Below are 25529 nucleotides of genomic sequence, written 5' to 3' on the forward strand. Positions count from 1 at the left end.
TGCCAATTCTTATATGTTTAAGTGTGGACTAGACATCAAAAGTCAGTTACCATTTCTACATAATTATTTAATTTTACATACAAATGAAATACTTTGTCCTTTTTTATTTTTTTTAAAGACTGAAATGTTTACTACATAGAAAGTTAAATTACACTTTCTTTTCTCATATGACTAGTCTTCTGTATGAGAAATGAGTTTGTCTCAGCAAATCTATGAGAATTTAGAGACTGTAGTTTCTTTATTTCTGATTTGCCTAGTTTTTTATGACACAAACTCTCTTTTCCCTAGAAGGAAATTGACTAAGTATTGCTTCTGGAGAGAGCATCTGAAGAGCATCTTTGGCATGAATTACTTACCAGAGTTCATCTTTGGGGTGAATCACCTACCAGAAACCTAAATTTAATTGATAAAACCTGGAAATGAAAGAAGGGAGGGAGGAATGAATGAAAGGATGTTTCATACAGCAGGAAAGAGAAGCGCAATAGTGGGGCCTTTTTATTCAGCATACTCATAAATGGTCTGGAAAAATTGGCAAATAGCTGATAAAGTTAGGTGAGAGTGCTAAGTTGTTGTGGATAGTAAATGTGGGGTGGGGAACAGTTCTAACTATATAATCTATAATGGGCTTTCAGATACTTATTATTTAGGAAAGAGACGTTCTAGTAGCTAATTTTGAAAATATGTCATCTTAGTACCCAATGGTGATTAAAAAAAAAAATAAAATCATGTGTTAAGTTATTGTGAATGGAAGAGCCAGGAAAATAAAATCTATTATTATGAACAACAATCAGGATGATTAAAGGAAAGGAATGGTTTTAATTCAACTGGAAAGACTTCATTCTGGAAGAAGATTGAAAATGTGGTGCAGTGTAGATGGTTGCAAAATGATGTGCAGTATCGAAAAAGTGATTAGGGACCAATATACATAATTTGCAATGCAAAAAGGGGTCATCAAAAAGAAAAGGTCAGCTGCTCACTTCAAAATGAAAAAAAGTAGTATTAGTTCATATGACAAGTGGTACTACTGTGAACTCCTTTTCTCTCTTTGATCCTATAGATCCAAAAGTTTTAAGTAGTTTAGGAAGTCTGAGTCATAGACAGCTGGATGCTGAGAACTATGCAGGGAAGTATCATTGTGTTCTTGTATAGTTTCTGTACTGTGCACAGCTTTTGTCTGTTGTTAGAGACAGCATTTTTGGCTAGCTGGACCTTTGATCTGATGTATTTTATTATGAAAGTACAAAACTGTAGCGAAGAATGTAAAATTCCCTGCAAGTTGCTTAAAAGTGTAGGTTGGGAAAAGGAGTTCAGGACTGGGAGAGGCAGAATGAGAAAAACAGGCAAAGGCAAAGTCTGAAGGAAGATACAAAGGTAGGAAGAATACTGCTTATGGAAAGAGTCATGGAGATTTTTCCCAAAGAAGACAGTACCTTTACATCTTCCAGTGTCACCACTGTCCTACATTGTCCTTCCATTTTTTGGGTGTCCTTACTTTTGGCTTTTCTTCCTTAAAAACAAGTGGAATTCTCACCTTTAATGGCAGTCTTACATTAACTATTTACACAGACACCCCTGTACAATATTTTAAGCAGAAAGTTGATGGTTAAAAGTGATTGTAGGTGTCTCGTCATTTGAAAAAAGTGCTAGAAACTGGCTTTTTTCTATTGCCAGGTGAGCGAAGCAGGTGTTCACAGACCACATGTGGGTGGAATCCACGGACGCAGTAATGATGGAGCTTATTCACTTGTATTAGCTGGAGGATTTGAAGATGAAGTGGTATGTCATTTATGCAAGCAATGTTTTTGCTGTTCTAATGTATCAATGTTTGTAAAGATAGGGTTATGTCCTGAAACTAATGCTTATGCAAATATGACTGTTAAAAAAGTAACTACTACCAATAACAAACTGAATGGTTCTGTGTATTTTGAGGAGACATGTAAGCAAATCTTTCTTAAAGAATGCTTATGCTCATACTTCAGCAAAATACCTCAATTACAGCTGAATTTTACATTGTTTAGGGTAGTTAAATTTCAGTATACTTTTGGAGTCTGAATTTAGTATTATTTAAAATCTGATAGTGTAATTATATGCAAATTGTACATTAAATGTTCTGCTTTGGTCATGATTTTTATTACTTTCAAGACAGATGCTTCTTCCTTTGGGTTTGTTGTATTTCTAAATACGTGATACCTTTACTTTAATGAACCAAGAAAAAAAGGCACATGTTACTTGGTTTTATAAAGTTCTGAAGGTTCTTGGCTCCTACTGATGAGCACTTTCTGAGTTTCTTAAGAAAGTCTCAGTATCTTGTGTTATGATCCTCAAAGGTGCTGGAAAAAAATTCTGTTTTGATGTTAACATCTAGGTAGCGCAATGAAGGCAATTATGCAGCTAAACTAAACAGTAACTGTGTCTGACTGTCATCTCATGTTGACCAGCATTTATTTATGAATACATTACTGTTCTCTGCAATTGAATGTTTACACAGGGTACATCCTTTCCTGCAGTTCTGCTCCATCAGGTGGAATTTTGAGTCATGCATCAGGTGAAGGATAAAGCAGTAAGCAATGCAGTTCCTTAAAACATGCATAGCTGTTAATCACAAGGAAAAAAGCACTAGGGAGAGAAAGAAGCATTGGAAATAGCATCGGAATGTGATAGATTCTTTGCCAACAGCACCTACTGGCTGCTGCTGCTGCTGCAGAGTAGTGCCTCTGCAGGAGTCTGTGTCTTTCTTGAACAAGTCATATGAGGAGGTACTTGGTGTTGGATGCACTACTACACCAAGTCAACCCTAACCCAAGCTCTAGGACTCTTAGCTAGTGGATTCTAAGAGTACTGTTGCTCAGTAGTTGTATCTACTATGTTGGGATGCTGCAGATTGCATTTTTCAGATACCAATTTCAATGGTATGACGTAAGTGCTTGTGTGTAAGTTTTTTAAAACTTGAGAAATAAATACATTTTGGAAGACTTTTACTGTATGTTTATAAACTTTATGCACTATTTATGCACACTGCTGACATGTGCCGTCTTAGTGCTCTGCTTGTAGCTTTAAATTAACAGTTCAGTATTGGAGTAAAATAAATAATTGCAAAAATATATTGCAGGAAATAGAATTCACTGTCGGTCTTTCAGATCATGCCATTTTTAGGCTATGCCTTTGGAAGCTTACAATCCTGCTGACCCAGAATTGTCTAGAACTTTGCTCAGGTTGGGATGTTCTGGATGTATTGGAATGCTCAGTAACAGGAAGTTCTGTCATTACAGGATCTGCCTTGAAGATTGATAAGGGGTACATTCATAGTTTACAAAATGAGCATTGGATGAAATTGTTTTGCACGTGAAACAACCTCATTTTTAATTACATGCATATAAAATGTTTGCACATTAATTTCTGTCTTGTAAATGTTTAATACTGAATTTCAGTGACAAGTTACATGGCTTACCTATTTAAGATACAGTATTACAATAGCTAGCTTTAGAGTCTTGAATACCTTAATTGCTGATCTCCGGGTCTTGTTCTTGATAGTAAACAGAATAGGAACATTAGCTGAAGAAATTGAGAAGTCTTTCAGGAATTTAAAATCTAAGAATTATTTCAGAATAGACTAACATTTCAAAACTAGATATTGGACGTGAACAGTGATTGTGCAATTACAGTGTTCATGATAAAAGTATTTTGACTTGTCTGTTCATCAAACCAAGTACCTGAAGAAACTGGTGAATCAAGAGGTTGATGAAATGATGAAATTGTGGGGTTTCTTGTATCAAAAAAGCCAGTAAGACTTTTTTTGTTGTTCAGACTGAAGGCTGAAGTTCATCTAGAAAATGTGTTTATGTTCATAATAGTGTATTTTAGTATTTCATAAATGCAATTTTTGTGTATATGTTGGGACTAGACTGAAATCTGAGCATAATACCAGAGGTGCTAATGAAAGAGAAAATAATTGAGACTTATCTTGAGATATGATATTCCAGTAACTTGAAGTAGCTAATGCCCTTGTCAGCTGCAGCATAAAAGCAAGCCATAGAAATAACGTGGTTGAACGCTTAGGTGGACTTCAGAATCTTCTTTCATTCTCCATTATCTCTTTGTTAGATTTATGACTGATTATGTAACAACACTGAAATAGTGGAGCATGATTTAATACAACTGACCGTTCTGTTGCATGTAAGGCTGTCAGTAAGGCTGACTGGCTTACAGTACTAGAGCTAGGCTCACCTTCCACTCAAATGTGTCAATATGCGATACTGGGTCAATCCTACTGTGGGTGAAGTTCATTTGCTCTATAATGTGATCAAACTTTACAAAAAGGACAGTTAAGAAATAACTTTATGGAGACAACATAAGAAAAAGAAATACAGAGAAGGCATTAAGAGCAGACAGTAACAAAGGTCTTAATAGCTGTTGAAAGTTTTGGTGCAAGGAAGTTGAATTAACCTCTTGAAAGCAGAGGAGAAATTGCAGAATTACATATTTTAAGGTAAGAAAATGGGAAAAGGTAGGAAGAAGGAATAGAAGAGAAGGGAAAAGATATCACTGTTTTAATAGCCTTTTTGACAGTTATTTTGTTTCTTAAAGGAGAACATACAGACAGACATCAATAATTCCTTTTGCCAAATGTTTTCTTTAACTGTTGAATGCAGAGTTTCTAGCACTATCAGTACCTTAAGTTCTGCTTTCTGATCCTCCTGAGAAAAAAATAACTTTCCACCTTTACCTGTCACATACAGGTTGAGCATTGTTATGGGTGGTGGGAGGGTCCTTCATTGTCTATAGATAGACTCAGAATTCAAAGCTATTGAGAAATTGTTTTAATGAGTTATTATTCATCAAAAGAACCCATATAATAAGCTGTGTGAATATTCCTTGCAGATGCCACTTTCAAAGTAAAACACCATAACCACAATGGAAGTTATTTCTGTACGTCTCCCATTAGGTCTCCAGACTACCACTATCCCCATTTTACTTCTACTTAATATGGGCTGTATTCATATCCAGATTTATTCCACTCTAAGGACTCTGTGTCAGTGCATCACTTACTCTTGCCACTCTAGATTTTTCTCTCTCTGCAAGCAGTTACGTATTCTCCTGAGCTTTCTTCCTCTCCTTGTTAAAGAGTTGCTCTCATATTAGAGGTTCAAATGTCCTGGCCATTTGTCTTCCTGCAGTCCAGATCAGTGCCCTTTATGGCAAGATCGCTGTCGTTTTCCTCCTGTTCTAGAAACTGTGTGTCTTTGTTCCCTGCAATCCTTTTTTTTTTTTTTCTTTAATATATTTGACATGAAATAAGTGAGTGTAGTTCTTCTTGGGAAGCAGAGCAGAAATGAGCCTTCCTTATGCTGGGAGATGTTAAAAGATGCCATCGTCTTGTTATTTGACCTTTAACAATTATGCTCCACTGTTGTTTCATTTCTCCTTCATTTTCCTTCCCTGGATTTCCAGTTTCCCCCAAATCCATATGTTTTTGCCTATTTATGCATAGAAAATTTGGGATAATCGAAGAGATGCAAATATAACCTATCAAGTGTGGAACCTGTTCAAGAGGTCAGCATGTCTGCATAGGCCTTAGATCCATGCTACCTCTTCAAGCACAATGTCTTCTGGTTGCCCATGGTTAAAGAGTACCACCCAGAGAACCCTTTCTCTGAAGACATTGGAAGTTTGATGTTTTTAGCCCTTTTATATTTAACCCACTTTCCGTAGAAGTGTGTTACAGTAGTTAGTTATGAATACTGTTGCATTTATGCCCTCTAGCTTAATTTTTTGGGGCTTAAGTCTATAGTGATTTGTCCTTGATTTTTGTTTGTTTGTTACACCAAAGTCTATTCAGTACTTCCTTCTTATGAAGATTGTTCTACCTAGTTGTTGATAGACAAAACAGTTTGTCAAGGGCCTGTCTTGTCTTGTAAATAATTTTTCTCCATTTCTCTGTCTTGTCTTGTAATAATTTTCTCCATATGTAGTGTTTCTGTTTTTCCTCTATTTTTAAAAATTCTTCTATGTATGTTATTTCAATATTTGTCTCAATATTATATTCTAAAAAGAGGGGAAAATCACCTTCCAGTTTCAGTTTATTTCCATTTGTACGTCAAAAAAATCAACTGTCGCAATTTTCTCCTCTGCCACACCTGAACATGTGTTCAGTTTCTTTTTTGTTGCGAAACTCAAATCATTCTGGATTCATGACTTTCCAAGATACATCTTTCTGGTTTTTGAAATTGGCACAAGCTTCTTACTCAGTGTTAAAATGAATTGTTTGAATGGGCCAGGTTCATGAAGCAAGTGCATCCTTATTCATATTGTTATTATCACAATCATCTTTGTGTGATCTATGCGTTTTGTTTGCCTTCACAATCACTGAAAAAATAAACATAGCTCAATTCTGTGATACCTTACCTTATTTTATACAATTTATTTTGTTTTTTCATAATAAACAGTTCTTGTCTTGTTGGTCTTTCATTCTTACGAATTTGTTTCCTATATTGTCCTTGTACATCATCATTCAATTTCTGTTATTTTTTTAGAGATTCATTGAGTAAAATAAGTGGACTGTTTTAAGAAAGGATATACCAGAGTATACATGTCGTTGTTAGGCTTTGAGTATTTTTTTTTAACTTCATAGCACTTGCTTGTTATTATGTCTAGATAAATTTTGGATAAGAAATACTCTAATACTGCAGCTGAATTTCTGTTAGATTTTCTGTACACAGAATAAAATAAACATCTTTTCTATAATTAATCTATGGCCTTGTTCAACCAGCATTTCTCTTTCTAACTTTTTTTTTTCTGCTGCTGTCAGTCATGAAATATGTGTAACAATCTTGCACTGGATCCTTAATAATGTCAGACTTTAAATAGTGGTAAGAAATTGACTAAATTTTACTACTGTGTACAACTGTTCGGATTTTTGCTACAAAAATTTATATAAACATTTTCTTATAAAGTATTTATCTTCTGTTGCTTCGTGCTTTATACAAAAATTTGCATATCCAAAGAGATACCCTATTAAATATATTTTCATCTTTCTAGAAATACTTCGATTTGCCAGGACTAACATGAATTTCTGTGACATATTTTCTGAAGAAAGTAATAATACTGGGTTTACTTAGGTTATGTAGGTTTTGACTGTCTTTATGGTTCATGGTAAAAGATTTTATCAGCCTTCTTTCAATTTAAAGAAGATTCTGTGTCGGAAATGTACTACAGAATTACATCACCTTACAAAATGCAAATCTAAGTGAGTTTAAGATCTTACTATTTAGAAGAGCTGGGATTATTATTGAATTAAAGCACCTGCCTTGTATGCAAGGCAGAGCTGTTTGTACGTATTAGCACTTAGCCCCTTGCACAAGCTGAAGTGATTGCTCCAAGGTATTTAATGTGTATTTTACAAACACAATATTCTTGTAAACCAAATTAAAGCTTTACAGCAAGTAACCACTTGCTAGAATGTATTCCCTTCCTCAGGTTTGTAGTGGTTTGTTTTTTTTTTTTAAAACAGCTTTTTAAAAGGTGTGAAAGTCCAATTTTTTTAAGGGAGGCACTTTCTTAATAAGAATTTTCTGGTGATCACGTTACATTCAGACCAGTAGCTTTGTGCTGGCACAACTACCGTAGAAGGACGGTGATGCTGAAATTGAAAACACATCTTTCCATGCCTTGGAGTATAGTTCTTCTCTGAATAAATAGAACAAATGAAGTTGCTTTTTTTTTTTTTTTTTTAAAAATTGAGTTGCTTTACTTTGGAATGTTAAAACAAAGGATAATCTTCTTGCACAGGATCGAGGAGATGAATTCACATACACTGGGAGTGGAGGTAGAGATCTTTCTGGGAATAAAAGGATTGGAGAACATTCATTTGATCAGACATTAACACACATGAATAGGTAAGTTTTGAAGACAAAATTAAAAAGTATTCCAAAACAAAGAGCTGGATTGTAGTGCTTTAATTTAAAACTGATATTTTGCCCTATTCATTCACTCTTGTACATGCTACTTTTGTAAAGGATGGCGCCTCTTGCTGCTATGAGGCATTTCATCAAGGAATATGTTTTGTTGATTTAAAGAAACACTTGCAACTCAATGGAAATACGTTCTGTATTGCTGGTGTAGCTAGTAGTCATGTCTCTGGTTGAAATTGTCCTACAATTTCTTTCAGAGGACTCTGAATTTAATGAGAAGTTTGACAAAACTCCTGTGTGGAATTTTTCAATTTTGGGTGCTTATTTTAAAATTTCTTCTTCAATGGTTTAATCAATTGCAAGATTTAAGTAGAAAGAAAGCATGTTTGTTTTCCCATGTTAAAAGACATTTTTCCTATTTTATTAGCCCTTTCTTCCATTATAGTTTTCTATGAAAAGCAAGGAGTTTGGTTGCTGCTTTATCAAAAAGAGGTGTTTGAAAAAGAAAATCTGTGTGCAAACCATGAATTAGAAGTCTGTTAAAGTGGTTTTATGTCTTCTAAAAGCCTGCTAGAACAAAGAGTTCTCCACCCTTTTGTGTTTTTAGGAGCATAACCTAAATGCAACTGACCACTTAGCACCTGGGGAGTGCTGAGATTCACTGAGACCTTTTCTTTGCCAGGTTTGCTTTTAGGTATGATGTGCTGCTGTCAAGCAGAGGGAAGAGGGTTTCTTCAAGCTTTTTGGTGGTAGTCAGAGGAGAGAAAGGAAAAGCCGAACTTGGCTGCTGAGAAAGGGAGGTAGGGAGTGAGGGAGTGGTCATGATGTGAACAAGAACAAGGAGGGAAGGAAGATGGAAGTAGGTGTAAGCAATAGGTCTACGAGCATATTTAGTGAATAGAGCAAACTTGCTTTTGGAAACAGAATTAAAAGCAGGACTCCTTAGTCTCAGCGTTTCTCTACTCTTAGCAAATGAGAAATCCACTGGCAAAGCTTGCCTTGTAGCTTTACAGGCATTAGTGCACATGGAGTATAACAAGGTATTGCTGTGAGTTACTGTCAGTTACTGATTTTGGTACAAGTTTTCAAGCATTTTGATACTGAAAATTATGGTGATCCCATGTAGTTGTAGTATTAGTTTTGCTTGTCCAGATACCCTTCCTTTTTTAAGTTTTCTTTTTATATAAGAAACATTTTTAAGGTCAGCATTAAACAGCCTGTCTCTTACTGTCCTGTATAGTGTGGATTTTATACTCATACCATGGCTGTTCATAAACCATATCATTTCTTCCATTCTGAGATGCATGGTTTGGTTTGATTCTGGAGGGTTTTCAATCCCTGGTTCAAATTAGGCTGTGGTAGTAGAAATACTGTGCATTATGGCAGCTTGGTCTTGTTAGGTATTCATATTGTCTTACTTCAGGTTTCTAGAAGAGGGTCTTCATGTAGTTAGTGGATAAAGGAGTTTGCTTGTCCTTGAGTTAGCTACTATTACTTAATGACTATTCCAAGACAATGTATGTATTACGTGAGATATTTCAGTTTACATACAATTTTTTTTTATGGTTACTGTCTACTTTTTTCTCTATAGTGTTTTTCATTATATTCATTACTTTTGGGTACACACTTAAAAAGCCCTAAAATCTGCAGCTAATGGGGAATAGCGATAGGGAAAGTTTGCCTTTTGTTATAATTTTCTTTTAATTCCCTCAATGCTATTTAGGAAAGGATTATTTAGAAAAATGAAGAATATTAAATCTAAAAGGATTGATTTGGTTTATTTAGTAGTGTCAACTGAGTTTTCTTCTGTAACCTTGACAACAAAATATTTTGTGTTCCCATTTTTTTCCTTAGCATACACGGTAGCATGGATCTTGTTGCTTCCATCAGTTCTGCAGTTGTAAAAGAAAATACTGAAAAGTTCTGTGCTGTTTGATAAAGCATAATTAGACAATGGAAATAGATATTACTTAACTACATTAATTTTCAAAAATGTGTTGTGTGAAGCAATCTAGTTTATGAATATTTTAAATCTCTTTCTAGGGCACTGGCCCTTAACTGTGATGCCCCACTGGATGACAAAAATGGAGCAGAGTCTAAGAATTGGAGAGCTGGTAAGCCAGTCAGAGTAGTGCGCAGTTCAAAAGGACGGCGGATCAGCAAATACGCCCCAGAGGAAGGCAACAGATATGATGGCATTTACAAGGTATTCTGAGTTCTACTGAGCACAATGTAACATTTTTCTTCATCTGTTTTTAAAAGTCTCATGTGTGTTACATGGCAAATTCTTCATTATTACCTAAAAGAAATAATTCTTTTTTTCTCCATGATAGCTTTTTAGTCTTAGCTTATTCTGCAAAGAACTGAGCTGAAATTATTCAGAGCAATGATAACAGAACATAATCCATAATAGGATATATAAAGTTGAATATGGTAAGCTACTTTGTATGTGCTGACTGAGTAATATTCATCCCTGAAAATAAAATTATTTCCTCTCTCCTTCCAACTATATTTTAGCTTTTTGTGCATTTAATGACTTTTAAGCATCTGAAATTAAGGTGTGTGCCTTTTAAAAGCACTGTATTTATCAAAAATACAAAAAGTTCGCACCTGAGGCAAGACCTGTTATATAATAGTAATGTATAACTTAGCTTTCTCATTTCTTCTTGAACAGTTAAAGTATAACTATATGCATGTGTTTGGCTTGTGATAAAATAATCACAGTAATTTTAAAATTGTTCATTAGGTGGTGAAGTATTGGCCAGAAATTGGAAAATGTGGTTTTTTAGTTTGGCGCTATCTTCTGAGGAGAGATGATGTTGAGCCTGCACCTTGGACTTCAGAAGGAATGGAGCGGTCAAAGAAGCTGGGCCTGAGTGTACAGGTTCGAATCAGGACTCGCAGAGTTATTTTTTTTCTCAGTTCTAGTAAACAAATTCCAGAAATAGAAATAAGTTAAATTAAAGCCCCAGTTTTTTTCTTGTACTTCAGTGTGGCAGGATTTAATGCCAAAACACACTACAGATTATCTGCAAACTGAAAAAACCCTGTAATACTGAGATAGCAGGAGGAACATTCAATGAAGCTTTTTGCCTTAGCAGTGAATTGCTTTGCATATATGCATTGTAAAATTAAGAGTTTGAATCTAATTTTTTGATCCTTAGGTTGGAAATGGTTTCTACAAGTGGCTGTTGTTATAACTGAGTCTGTCTGAGAAATTGAAAAACCTATTTTTTTTCTCTCCATGTGACTCAGGAGTTCATATAGATCACGTATTTCAGGCACAGAAATAAACTGACCCATGAGGACCTGGGCATATCAGAATTCATGAAAGGAAAGAATTAACATACTGTTTCTTAGCAAGGCAATGTTGTATCTAACAGCGTACCATCATCTTCAGCTTTGCCCAACTGATGTATATTGTTGTAAGGGCACAGATACAGATATTGGGTTCTTTTTAATAAAATTGAGTCTGGATTAGAGTCTTTGACTTGACTGCACTCTCTTTAAATAATAGATACTAATTTAAATGTTTTCTCTATCGCGTAGGGTTTTAAAAATTATTGTGTAGTTATTTCAATATGTAGTCACAGGGTTTTAAAGTCTTTTAGAAATTAGTCTTGTTGGTATTTGGGAATTCCTGTATTGTCAGTGGATTTTGTTTTAAATCTATGCTTTTTTATTTTAGTATCCAGAAGGTTATTTGGAAGCCATGGCTAGTAAGGAGAAGAAAGATAAGGTTAAAAAGCAAACTGTGAAGCAGGAGCCAACCAGCCAGAGTAATGGAAATCAGAAAAGGACAATTGATGATGGTATTTCTTTTTACTTTTTTAGCATTCATCAGTGAAGTTTGTTATGTTACATTTATTAAACCAGTAGCATGAAAACTTTGCGAGAGTGTGAAGTTATTTGGAATACTAATGTGAATTGATAAGCATATGCTCTGGAATGTAGTAGTAGTGTAGGGATCTTATCCTGTTTATTACTCTTATGGGTTTTTGTTTCTCTTAAGCTCTGTAGAAAAAATGAACAGTCTTCTGTGCAAGTTTGTCTGCTGCAGTCCAAAGCAATGCTGAACAGTATGAGTTGGAGTAGGGGTTTGATTGCTGCATTTCCTGAGTGTAATACATGTTTTAGCCTTCTAGAAAGTTTTGTCTTCCCCTTTTATTAGTTCAGACTAACACTGTTGTTACTGCATCTGATGGTCATAATCGTAAACAGGTATAGAGGAACCTACGAATACACCCAAAGCCATGAGGATGGGAGATGGAGGGAAAGGAGAGGCTTTCCAGCTGACCCAAGAGCAGCAATGGCTGATTAGAGAAGACTGTATGAACCAGAAACTGTGGGATGAAGTACTTGCTTCTCTTAAGGAAGGACCAGTATGTTTGCTGCATGCATCATTTTTAATGTTTACCTTTTCTTTAGACTGTTGGGAGAAATCTTGAGTCTCTCTTAAAACCTAATTTGCATGTTGGTCTTCTGCAGAATGCAGACTGTGTCTAGCATTATTTTTATTTGTAAGACTTTGATTTCAAGAATATAATCCTTGCTTGTACAATTTGTTATTGATAGCTTGGTTTACACCTGTGTAATAGAGATCTTTTCTTGCTCAAAAATAATTTTGAAGTTAGAAGTGGCTTTTCATTTTTGAAGGGAGCATGTTTTCTCTGAAACTATGTGTATTTTTGTGCTGTGCTGATATGAGAAATCAGACATGAGGAAAGGTGGTTCTAGTCACTCCTTTTTATTTAGGCAGAAAATTTTATGACAGAAAATATAGCTTGCTTTGTTTAAGAAGACAGAAGTACTGTTATCTTCAAATTTAGAAATGAAATGAAAGTATTTTCACCCAAATCTAGATTAGCCCACTCTGTAGAGGGGGAACCTTAAGTAAGAGAGAAAATACTTTCTGCCCCCCTAAATGTCAAGCAAATAGAAAGAATAGCTCAAGATCGAAGAGACTATAGACACTAGTATAAAAAAAGTCCACAAAAGGAATATCTCCTGAAATATTGTGTCTTTCAATGATAACTAGTATTACCAACGTCGAATTCATAGTTCTGTTAACTGTTTTGTAGAAGAAATCAAAGCACTAAGAAGTTAAAATAACTTAATAAAACTCGACTTGGTGGAAACCAAACCACCAGTTGGAAATTGGATATCTAAAAATGGACATACATAATTATTTTGTTTGAGAATTGCCAGTGGCTATTTGTAGTGCTTCTGTAACAGAAAAATCATCTATAGCTCTGTGTTCTTCCACTTACAGTACTAGTTTATGCTGTAATGCTGCTGCAGTTGTCTTTGTGTAGGAACTGATAGTGTAAAGTTACTTGCTGTTATTTGTCTTCTATCCAGTGTCTGTAGTGACTAGAAGGAGTTTCAGCTCTTAAAATTCTGCATGATGACAGGCAATAGAGATATGTGCTTGTAAAAAGGAGAAAACAGTAATTTAAAAGTGGTTGAGTTACTGAGAAGTAATTTTTCTACAGATTCCTACTCATAATTTTGGTAAAATTTCTGTTTGGTTCCCACTAAAGGCAATGGAAATCACTGGTAGCTTTGGGTTGCTACTCTGAAAATGTAAATCTTTCTGCTTGAAACAACCACCTTCCCTTTTAACTAAATAAAATGTGGTTTAAGATAAATCTGGTATTTTGAAAATTATTACAAAGACCTGCAATTTGATTACCTATAGATTTGCCTTTTTTTTTTTCTATACCAAACTTGTATTCTTGAGATATTTGGAGATCACTGACATACCAGAGATAAGTGTGCTTGTGTGTGTAAAACACCTGATACAAGTATATCTTGAGATTCCTCAGAGATGTCCTGAGAAGATTTAAAAGCCAGGGAGGTCAATTTACACACTGCAGAGAATTTGGCCTGAGGAGAGTAGCCATGAAGCTAGCCAGAATCCATGAGCAGAGGTGGCTTTCTTAGCAGAAGAAGTTGCCTTGGCATAGAAGCAGAGACACTTCAGAGACATGCAAATGTCTAGAAGCAGTTGCTAAACACAATTGCTAACTTTACTCACCTATGTTAAGAATCAGACATGAGGGGGCCCTCCAGTCTGTTTCATTTTGTGTATAACAATACTCATACAAACAAGTAAATAATCTTTAAAACATTAGTTCTCTGATTTGTGGAAGAGCAGGGAAATGAGGCAGTTTTGGACTTGCTTCCTGATTTCTTTAGAAAGCTGCAGTAATGGATATGGAGGACTTAAGAACTTCTGGAAGCTCATCATCTTTATGTAATAAGTGGCATTTACGAGAACTGTAATAGATTTTTGTCTTTTTTATTCCTTTGCCTTACACTAGAATTTTCTGAAGAAACTGGAACAATCCTTTATGTGTGTCTGCTGCCAGGAGCTGGTTTACCAGCCAGTGACAACAGAGTGCCTCCACAACGTCTGTAAAGTAAGAATAAACTTGGTCTTGCTCTGGGCTGTTTTCTTGGCTCTGAGACACCAGTCACCAAAGCCATATGTGTTTTAGAAAGACAATAATTATTGCCTAACAATCTGAGCAAAAACATGCATCAAGTTTGGATTTGGTGATTGCTGTGTAACCTTGTTTTTATGTAATAAAGAATGGAAGTACGTTTAGTGTAGTTCCTGACAGACATAATGAGTGAAGTTTACCATTGCTGTGCTGTCATCCTTTGTGATCAGTGGATTTACACTAGGATAGGAATTGGTTTGGTCCAGGAGCTAGATGTTGGTACAGTAACAATAATATAATTCTACATAATTAAAGAACAAAACCAGAGTTTATAATTGTATAACACTCTTATTAAGAGTGTTTGAAGGGACTGTGCATATTTGAATTGTTCCTGCCATACCTAATATTTCTCCCTAAGAGCCTAAAAGGACTCAGACTATTATCATCCTAATACAATATCTGATAATGCAAGTTTGCTGTTCAAGAAGATACGTATCCAGTAAAAATCACTGTGTTGTTATGGATGGCCTGTACACTTAGAATGGTTATAGCTCCTTAAAAAACTTAAGAAGTCTTATGAAGGGGTTAATACGTAGAATTACGGAAATTAGAAGACCATGGAAAAGAGAAAGCTGAATGGCAACAAACTCAGAAAGCACAGAATTTGAAGATGTCAGTAAATATTTGTAAATAGAAAATAACATCCAGCTGAAGTGGTAAGGCGTAGTTTGACAGTAAGCTGCCATTGCTGTTTGGGCACAGATTAGCCCTGAAAACTTTCTGATACTCATCTCACATGCTTGGGCTATCTGCAGCCTGTGGTAACATAGCAAGGAAGGCAGCACTGATGCTAACATGTTAGAGATTGTATTATTCCACGTATGTCTTTAAGGCTAAACTGAATCCCATCTGATGAGGTGGGTGGAGATAGTTACATAAGCAACATACCTGGTATGCTCACCTTCCACTTGAAATGAAGGTCTGGAAAACTGTAGCAAATCTAACTGGGAATCTAGAAGGAAGCTTCAGGCACGGCTGCAATTCATAGGAAGGCACTAGTGGAAATGAAGGGGAAATCTCAGCAGTGATTTGTTTTAATTCCTCCTGAGCTCAATGTTTCACATCCCAGCCCAGAGCAGAGTCCCTTTGTGATAAGGACATTTTAGTCATAGAAACAGAAGTAGGTGCCAGAGGGCTTGGTAATGACTTCCTTTTTTTCTGGTAGTACAGCAGATTGTGTCTTCAGTTTGTAGTGTTTCGTTAGCTTTTGCTGGGTAAGCTGTCAGTCTAAAACAAAATTCTTACAATTTACTTCTCTGTCTTTGTATGTCCTAGAGTTGTTTACAGCGCTCCTTCAGAGCTGAAGTCTTCACCTGCCCTGCCTGCCGCTATGACCTGGGAAAGGGCTACACCATGGTTCCTAACAAGATACTGCAGACACTACTGGACCAGTTCTTCCCTGGTTACAGTAAAGGACGATGATGCGCTCAGATCCTTCCGTACTTCTCCCAGTGACTTTATAGACAGTAAAGGAGAATAAACATGGGAAATTCAACAGTGGACCAGCCAGCTTGATGGGACTCGATATATTGTCACATTTTGAAGCAGCTAACCCTCTTCCCCTCATAGCCATCTTTTTGGTGTAGCGAGAACTCTAATTCTCAGCTGTCTTTTAACATCAAGGGTAGTTTTGGCCAGTTGACAAATATTTTTAAAGAAAAAAAAAAAGAAAAGCTTCAGCTCTTACTGGCCTAGCTGATGCTTGATTTATGATTTGTTTTTTTGTAACTACCTCAGGACAGAGGAAAACAAATTGTGGGGATGACAAAAAGTTAGTTAAGTTTTAGCTACACACTGCCTCCTGAATATTAGTTGTGCCTGGTCCATGTGGTTTGATTTACGAAAAAAAAAAAAACCCAAACCAAAACAAAAACCCACAAAAAAATAGCAAAAACCAGAAACAGCACTTAAGCCAGTTGGATTAAAGAACAGCAAATTCTGTGGTGTGCATAATCCTTTTTTGTCTTTTTCTTCCATTATGCTGTATTTTTTTTCTTTGCAAGAACAGGCTGATTTTTAGTCTATTTTTGTGAGCTTCATTGTGCTTTTCTTGTATCTTATGCAAGTTGACTACTAATGACTAATGAGAACAATATGAATGCATTGTTGCTGCATTAGTGTAAAGTGATCTGTGTTTTTTGCACTTAAAGAGGGTATTCAAGACACTCTAGTTGTGTAAAAAATATTTCATATAAAAAGCCACTTCTGTATTAGTTAAACTGTATGCTTTTAGTAGGTCTTGTATCAGTGGCAATACATCTACATGGCATTGAAGGCAGTGCTAGCTTGGAGAGGGTTCAAATCGCTTCATATTGTGATCTGAAATTTTATATACAATATATCCCCCCCAAAAAATATACCTTATTAAATATTTTATGATTCAGAAAAGTTGCTAATTTTGTTTTTACTATTACCCACTTATTTTAATCACAACACTTTTATAGATTTTTTTTTTCAAATTACTAAATGCTTTCTTTAGGAGGGAGCTTTTTAGTCAGGCATGAGGCTTTATATTCCTTAACTAATTTCTCAATGAAAAAAACTTGTTAAATAAGGAAAAAAACCCAACTCTAGCCTGATGCTGATACCCACAGGCTCTTATATACTCTATAGCAGCGGCTGTCATGCAGCTGCTCTGGTCTCTACTGAGCATTTGAAGGGAAATTTTTAGTACCAGAGTGGGAAGTTTGCAGTGTTTTTTCACAATTTTTTACACCCTTAGTGCTATGTCAGTAGCTGCTGAAAGACACCCTTTGCAACAGTAACTTCTAGAGTGTAAAATTCCAGTTTTCTTCACTATGTATTTAGACTTTTTAGGACCTAGGTGCAGCTTTTCACATCAAAACTGGTCTCTGGCCTAACCTTCCTTTAATGAAATTCATTCCTGTGTCCTGTCATCTGCAGTCTCTTTGTGTAATTAAAACCCCCACTGAAGTCATAAGGTAGGTAGTGAAAAAGTTGCAGTCCCAAAACTTTCAGTATAAAGGACACAAAAATACAGTACTTAAAATCATACTATGATCGCTAGCCTCATTTGTGCCCCTTCAGAGAAATCTCCCCAGCATGAGCGTGGATATAGACCTTCTAGAAGAGGGTTATATTAATCTCTGCCAGTATTTTGCTTTGTGTAGAAGTTTTTACTGCTTTGGCAATTCTGACAAATCAGAACTTGAACTTCATAATGCTCTGTTGGACAAATCCAGCTGAAAAGTTAAAATCCAGAACATGACAACATTTGAAATTCTGACCAATTTTATTAGAGTACTAACATTGGTAGGTAAAAAAACCCAGTATGAAATATTAACACTAGCAATGCTAGTGGTAATATGTGAAGTAAATTAAACAATCTACTTAATCTTTTTTTAGAAAATATAAACAATTACTCCTGCAGTTAATATTCATTACTATTGCCTTATGCATATGCATCACTTCTACTTTTTTTTAACTGTATCTTCCATGCCACTTTTCAAATCAACTGTTAATTGTTAAAACTTTAGCACAAAACAGAAAAAATGCTTAATCAAGGCAACTTTAACATCAACTGCTGCGGAACAATCACATTTTGTTTACATCTAAAATACTGATTGTATTTACATTTTAACTGAGCAGTGATTCAATTAACAAACATCAATTATCCAAAATATACACAGTATATAAATCCCCTATCAGGTCTGGGAGGAAAAGGCCATCCTGATGAACTCTGGGCAACTGGAAGCAGTCTTATGAAGATGCTCTCTTCTGTTCAGAAAAGGGAGACTCGTAGGCTTCCATTGGTGGGCAGGTACAAACCAGATGTTGATCTCCATATATGTCATCGATGCGAGCAATTGTGGGCCAAAACTTGCTTTCAGGCTTCACAAATGGCTAAGTACAGAAGAAGAAACAACTATTTTAATTTTTCTACCAAGCAAATCTACATAGTTGTAACAGACTCTAGGTTTTTAAGGATGACAGTTGCTGGAAAAGTGTATTTTTTTAAGTGAAGTCATACTTCAACTCTGTTTGCAGTCCCTGAAAGTTAACAAGCATGTATGATAGAGATAGCAGTCAAAAGAACATTTAGACTTTCAAAAAAGTGCAACCAGGTCCTCTAAAATGCTTGCAAAGAAGCAGTTGTCATGGGATAAAAGAAAACTGTGATCCTTTGAAAAACTGGCCTACAGACAAGGAACCAAGGAAAAGTGGAGGAGGCTACCGCGACCTGTGCTGTTCAATGTATTTATAAGACAATATATAAAAGAAAGTGGCAAACTTTACAGGTGCAGGTAAATTCCTTCTCTTTGGAACAGTACATAGCAATTAAATAGATGCAATTCAGTTTTAAGTGAGAAATGTTAGTTATGCATACATTTGGCTGTTAAGATTGTGGAAGCAATTTTATTTAGTCCTCTGAAGAAGTATGATATATCCAGCTCAAATCTGACCCTTTATTCATAGCAGGCTCACTGGTGTGGCTTGCCCTGTTCTGACCACGCATTTTGTCAAACCCTCATCCAAGTTCTTTGGAGCAGAGGTTTGAATGTCAGGACACGGCACTCTTGTTTTGGGAGCCCCTGGTGCAGTATGTCAGAACTGAACAGTCTGTTTCCAACAGGAATATCTAATATTGAAGTGCTGAGATTTAGAAATCCAAGTTTGCACTTCATGTGTAGACACTTTTTTTTTTAAAGATCTCTTGTCTTGAGAAACAAAAGTAATGGAACTACTGTAGAGCTCACACACATAAAAATTGAGCAACAGTAGAAATGGCTCTGAAGTTTTCGTTCTTGCCCGATTACTTCATCGCCAACTGTCCAGAAAACCACAGAGCAGAAAGCACATTTATGTATTACCACACCACTACGATCCTATTTACTCACCAGTGGGAATGCTGCCACTTCTCTGGAATAAGGACGATCCCACTTGGAAGAAGTGACACAGTTCAGAGTATGTGGTGACATCTACAAGCAAAAAGACATATTTAGGACATGAAATTACAGAATTCAGTTGAATTTATCAGTGTGAACCCTCCTTCAAGTTCACATAGCTACATATAGATAAGTACTGTCTGGAGAGTTCTCTTGAGAATATTATTTATCTGGGGGGAAAAAAGGCAGATATAAGACAAGAAGCAAGTCAGTATCTGGAATTTTCAGTTTGCCTGAAGATACTACCTAAAGTTTCAATATGCTTCCAGCTTTTCACTAAATTCTCTTGATGTTTAAAAAGTCAGTCCAGCATCACAGGACTTTAACAGAACTTGAACCTATAGCATTTTTGTGCTGCAGTTGCTAAAATAATTCATTCAATCTTTATTTTACTGTTAGTTTTAAGGTCATTCCACTTCCCTTCTTAAGCCAGATAAATAAGCATCTCTCCTTCATTACTTTGAGATGACCTTGAAAATATAGATCATGCGCTTGCGTAAATAACTCTCTGCTCTTTCAGGGGAGACCAGACTTCTGACTTGAAAAAATCAAAATTAAAATTTTGAAAAAGTTTAAGGTTCCTCAAAAGTCAAATTTCAAGAAGTTCACTGTTGCACACAATTATTTTGAGAGTACTGAAAGACCAGGAAGCAGGCTCATGTAGTCTCAAGTAAGTCTCAGTGGTTAAGCTGATGCTGGTAACCTGCTCTAGATGCCATCTTACCTTTAGTGGGTTAATCTGAGGGTCCATCCTGCCCTCCTCTATTTCAGCAATTTCCTGACGAATACTGATCATTGCATCACAAAATCTGTCCAGCTCTGCCTTGTCTTCAGACTCTGTTGGTTCGATCATTAGTGTCCCTGCCACTGGCCAGGACATGGTTGGAGCATGAAAACCTAATGAAGAAGAAGAAGAAATCAGTCAATGACAATAGTTTATGAGTTAATATATTTAACTCACGTATATTAATATTTAACTCAGGGGTCTGGAGCACAAGTCTTATGAGGAGCAGCTGAAGGAATTGGGGTTGTGAAGTCTAGAGAAAAGGAGGCTCAAGGAGAGACCTTATCGGTCTCTACAACTACCTGAAAGGAGGTCATGGAGCGGTGGGGGTTGGTCTCTTCTCCCAAGTAACAGGTGATAGGACAAGAGGAACCAGTCTCAAGTTGCACCATGGGAGGTTTAGATTAAATATTAGGAAAGATTTCTACACCAAAAGGGTTTTCAAGCATTGGGACAAGCTGCCCAGGGAATTGGTTGAGTCACCATCCTTGGAGGTATTTAAAAGATGTGTAGATGTGGTGCTGAGGGAGATGGTTTAGTGATGGTTTTTGTCAGTGTTAGGTTGATGGTTGGACTAGATGATCTGAAAGGTCCCTTCCAACCTAGGCAATTCTATGTTTCTATATGCATTAGCTAGCAATTGATTCACAAATTCATCCCTGTCTTAGAGTCTCTACAGGACTGAACTCATTAGTAGCATTGGCAGTTTACTGTAGAGGTAAGACAGTATATTAGTCTTTGGCACTGAAGGGTAATGGCATTTACAATATGTTTTGTATATGTTTTGTAATACCATATGTATTGTATGGTATTTACAATAGAGTTACATGCTGATTTAATGAAACAGTCCTAAAACCTCCTCTTTTTGCATTGTTACTCTTTGGCCTGAAGTATATTGCTTCTTTCGCAGGTTATTTCTGTTCCTGCTTCTCACTTCAATAGAAGTGTTTTGTCACTTTACCTTCTGATGACAGGCAGAATGGCAAAGTGAGATGGGTATAGATTTCTGCACCAGTGAACAAGGTAAGAAGAAAAGGTGGTCTCTTGTGATTCCCTTCCTGCACTACCGCTAATTACAGCCTCTTGACACTTCTCTTTCGGCAGCAGAGAACTTTATATTAAACTTACCCACATAACTCACCTCCATACATACTCAAAAAGCTATTTTAAGTGGTGCGTGCTATTCAAGACCATAGCAACCCACTCACAAAGAGCAGGAAGAGTGCGGGTTTTTGATATCACAACTGGGCTTTGGATTATTTCACTGATGAGGTGTTACTGGTTAGGGTTTTAACGGCTTTTATGCACATTTGTTAGAAGCACAGTTGCACAGGATCAGGCAGTTCAGTGGGTCATCTTGTCTGGTCCCAAAGAGTAGCCATGATCAGATTCTTCAGAGCACGTGTACAAAAGTGCCTAAACTGTATCAGGATGGAAGCATTTAAATCCTATTACCCTGCTTCAAAAGTATTTCTTTTTTTTTGTTTGTTTTGTTTTGTTGGAATCTTACTAAGCTCTTGGCTCCAAGCCACTTTGCTCCAATGGTTAGGAGTGATATAATCGCAAATTGGAAGGGGCGGTATACAAACCTGGGGAGGCAGCAGCAGACTTGTAAGTAGCTACTACAACTCAATTGATGCAAATACCTCTCTCTAAGCCCTTAATGAACATGAGGAGACCTTTGATTGCAAAGATTCATCATCAATAGGCACAGGACTAGAATGTTTCTGACTCCCTTAAGGATCAATTTAGGTCATTTTCACTTAAGCTGCTATTTTTGAAAAAAAGACATTTGACTTACCATAATCCTGAAGTCTCTTAGCAAGATCTACAGCTTCAATGTTTGCAGTTTTTTTGAAAGGTCTTGTATCCAAAATAAATTCATGAGCTACATAACCTGTAAACAGAAAAGTGTACATAGTGGTTTACTTACTAGGAGAATAATGCAATCTACCAAGCATTCTATTCTGATTGGTTTTGTGGAGAATATAGCAAAAAGACAAATTAAAGAAATCCACTTGGGCAAAAGTGAGAGAAATAACTGAGAAATTATCAGGTAAGAGAGATACAAGTCAGTATTTGAAGACTGGCCCTCTGAGTCCCATGTCACGTTAAGAAGAGGCCTCATTTCTAACATCAGAACTAGGAAAGCGTAGTCAAAGTAGCTCCTATAATTTACAAATACTCTGAAAAATAATTGGATTTGTCAGTGGCCCCACACCATTTTGGTCTTAGGCTATCTTCAATTATCCACGTACAAGATAATCAGTTTCATGTTATAGGACAGAAAAGCTCAAATCTGGTGTTACAGAGGCTAAAGATATCTTATCTAAATTTATATCCATGATCCTGGAGAACCTTGTTCCATTTCATTACTGAATCCTTCAAAATTTGAACATCCATTCACTTCTGTGAGGAAATAATACATTTTCTTAAAATCCAACCTGCAGGTTTAGCCAAGGTGTACTCCATTAAATTTAAGATACATTTTGAAGAGCATACATATTGTACTCAAATGTTCTTTGGCGCCATTCAGCTTAAACAAGCAAAATAGCATTCTCTGATAGTTATGCTACTGTAACAGGTAATTCTTTCACCTCTTATTCATTATGTCTATCTGGATGCAAGACTGCAGAGCTGTAGAACTAGATTGTACCTAAAGTATTTTGCATTGCCAAGGGGATTCTTCCCTGTCTCACAAATGAGAATAAGGAGTGGAAATGAGAGAAATCTTGGGGGTGGAGTTTCAGAAAAAATGTGCAAGGGAAAGTACAGGTCCAAAAATCGCTTCTTAAATTTTTGTGCCGTTGCTTATGGGAGACTTGGAGGTCTTGACTTTGTTGCTTCTCCTTTTTCTGCTGTTCATTAATCTGCTACTGCATCTTTTGTCATTATTTCATCTAATTACAAACAGGCATTTTTTACTTCTACTGCCAAGTATCTCAGTTTCATTGCAATACCTCCACAGAAGCAGTGTGGCAGGTTATTGTGAACAGTATCAAGAGAAGTTTGAGATGTAGCTGTCACATACCATTAAAAAAGGAACCATACTGCAAACCAACTTCTACACTAGGAAAAAAAAAAAGGTAGCTTTATAGAAGAGAACAAATTGTCCAATACTTGCCTCTTGCTCCTCTGAAAAGGATTTTGTAGTGCTTCTCTAGCCTCTTTGCCATGTAGTTTGCATTTAGTATAGCAATCTCAGAAGCGTGTTTCAGACCCTTTGCTCCCATTGTCTGAAAGAGGAATAAAATGAAGAAACAGATCTAAAACCACTCCCAAGCAAGCAAAGTGTGTTCTTGTACCGGCAAGCACAGTAGACAACAGCACCTTAATGCATCTGGCTAGTTGCAAGGCCGTCACACTGCTATTACACTTTTCCACAGTACACTCACAGAAAAGCACCGGGTATTACTTGGGAGCAACTCTGGTATACATAGCTTATGAGACTGCTTACTATATGAGAGTTTTTGCTTAAAGTCAACAAGTGAACAACCCAAGCCTTTCCACAAACTGAGAAGGTCTGAAGCGAATAGAAAGGAGTGAGCAGACCTTGAGGCTGTCATCAGCACGCTTGTAAGGACTGCACACGCTGCCTGTCACCATCCTCACCCCCAGGGAGAGAGTGTCCAGAGAGCTGCCCAAAAAGCTGTGTGCTGTCTGTGCAGATTATCCCAGCAACTCAGACTCTGCTCGCTGGTGTCCTGTCATAGGTGGTACTGCGCAGTAGCAAAGACCAGAGCCAAATGAACACGGTTGCACTTACTTGTCTGTTAAGGCACTGCAAAAGGACAGTTCTGGAATTGAGCTGTGGTTGAGTTTCTTAACACTGCACTTAAAAGGTAGGTTGGCAAAGGAGAAAGCCAAAACAGCCTTCAAGGTAGCCCCTTTAGATAGGACAGCGTAAACAGATGGCCCTTTCTATCGTGAAGAAAGAGCTTCCCTTAAAAATTTATTACAGTTTAAATATTCTGTTATAGGAAACAGCTTAAAAATCACATGGGATTTCTGCCCATAGTGGCTGAAAAGCCACTATGGAAGTTGTACCGGCACATGTTTGTTCATTCCAATTCAGAAGAGCTGGCTTCCCAGGGAGCGGAAATTTCCGTGGTTAGAGTATCAAACTGGCAACAGGGTACTCTGCATGACGTTGCCCTTGCACTCACCATTACAAGCCTTTCTCTCACTGAAAGCTCTAAATGTTGCTCAGTGTGCCAGCACACTCCCTTCTCAAACAGAATTTGAACCTACGGTCATCTCTGTTGGCTGGTTAATTTCATATATGTAACCAAATATTTGCAGGCTTATCACTAAAGTGCAAGGCATTAAAAAAATTACACAGATCATGATCAAATTGTTGCATATCCAAAGCCAAAACTAAGTTCAGTTTTCAAATTCAGTAAAATCTCTTGGAATTCAAGTTCTTATTAAACAGATTTTGAAAAGTTAAATGTTATATACAGGTCAGCTATAACAATGCTGCAGCGTACAACCAAAAATATTCTTGGAAGAACAGTAATTATCAAGCAGCTTTTAAACACGAAAACTTGGACAGTGGAGGGCCAAGGTTGATTGCTGCTTTCTGCCTTGTGTCCACTTGTTTCAAGAATTATTACAGGCAAGAGACAGGAGAATTAAGCAGGCTGAGTAGACACAGCAGTTGTCCTGCCATTCTTTCCTATAACAACAGATGGTAACAGGCTATTCCATCGTCCTTCTGGAAAACAAGGAGGTTCAAAGGACATAAATATCCTATGACCATGCCGTAGTCATATGCATTTAGGTCTGCGCGAATATCTTATGATTAATTGCTCTTAAACCTCTTCATGTGGTTCCAGTTGTCCTCAGACTTGTGAAACAGAAATAGACCCTCAGCTGATACTCCTTACAAAAGTCTACACACCTTGATATACACCCAGGAAATTGGCAATATAGCACTGGAACCCCATGGTGCAGCACTGACAGTACCCAAAGAACATGCGTCCTTATCCGGCTGTATTTTGATGACAGGGTGGGTAGGCAAGTAGGGAGCCAAATGTTTCTTCCTAAAACAAAAACATTGATTTTAGAACTTAAGCGTGTGTTCCTGTGTTACCATTTCTGGACAGTTTCAGCAGCAGCTTCTCTTCACCCTCCTTCCAAACACAGTCCTCCAGGACGTCTGGTCTTCTTCAACAGAAAGTTTTATTAGCGTAACTGGTGACAGCAGAGGATGGCACTCAGTTTTCAACCTACCACAAGATATTCAAGCAGCTATCCAAATCAAAATGATTTTTTAAAAAGATTAAGATTATTGTCTTTTAAAATAATATGATTGCTCTATAGGATAGATCCACATAGTTCATGTACCAATGCAGCATTCTGGACTACGTACAATATCAGCCCTGAAAGTCCACAGATCACCTCTGCATTTATTCAGAAA

The 25529-nt window shown here is 36.7% G+C and overlaps 2 protein-coding genes across 3 annotated transcripts in view; one reads left to right on the forward strand and one right to left on the reverse strand.

Moving 5' to 3' along the window:
* UHRF2 (ubiquitin like with PHD and ring finger domains 2) overlaps positions 1-16807 on the forward strand; it is an 87387-nt gene extending 70580 nt beyond the window's left edge. Inside the window, exons 9-16 of one of the 2 annotated variants that reach the window (XM_074166101.1) lie at positions 1672-1776; positions 7786-7892; positions 9951-10113; positions 10654-10791; positions 11596-11719; positions 12129-12289; positions 14234-14332; positions 15692-16807. In XM_074166101.1, the coding sequence (XP_074022202.1) occupies positions 1672-1776; positions 7786-7892; positions 9951-10113; positions 10654-10791; positions 11596-11719; positions 12129-12289; positions 14234-14332; positions 15692-15838 (1044 nt within the window). In that variant the 3' untranslated portion in view covers positions 15839-16807. The remainder of the gene's footprint in view (positions 1-1671; positions 1777-7785; positions 7893-9950; positions 10114-10653; positions 10792-11595; positions 11720-12128; positions 12290-14233; positions 14333-15691) is intronic. The other variant, XM_074166102.1, reaches the window with a different exon arrangement.
* A 1329-nt stretch (positions 16808-18136) lies between these two features.
* The window catches only part of GLDC (glycine decarboxylase), a 43815-nt gene continuing 36422 nt past the window's right edge, over positions 18137-25529 (reverse strand). The window contains exons 20-25 of the mRNA XM_074166295.1: positions 25011-25152; positions 23232-23343; positions 21909-22004; positions 20048-20220; positions 19276-19356; positions 18137-18280 (exon numbers count right to left, since the gene is read on the reverse strand). Of these exons, the coding sequence (XP_074022396.1) occupies positions 18137-18280; positions 19276-19356; positions 20048-20220; positions 21909-22004; positions 23232-23343; positions 25011-25152 (748 nt within the window). The remainder of the gene's footprint in view (positions 18281-19275; positions 19357-20047; positions 20221-21908; positions 22005-23231; positions 23344-25010; positions 25153-25529) is intronic.

Source organism: Numenius arquata, chromosome Z (genome assembly GCF_964106895.1).
Source record: "Numenius arquata chromosome Z, bNumArq3.hap1.1, whole genome shotgun sequence".
NCBI lineage: Eukaryota > Metazoa > Chordata > Aves > Charadriiformes > Scolopacidae > Numenius > Numenius arquata.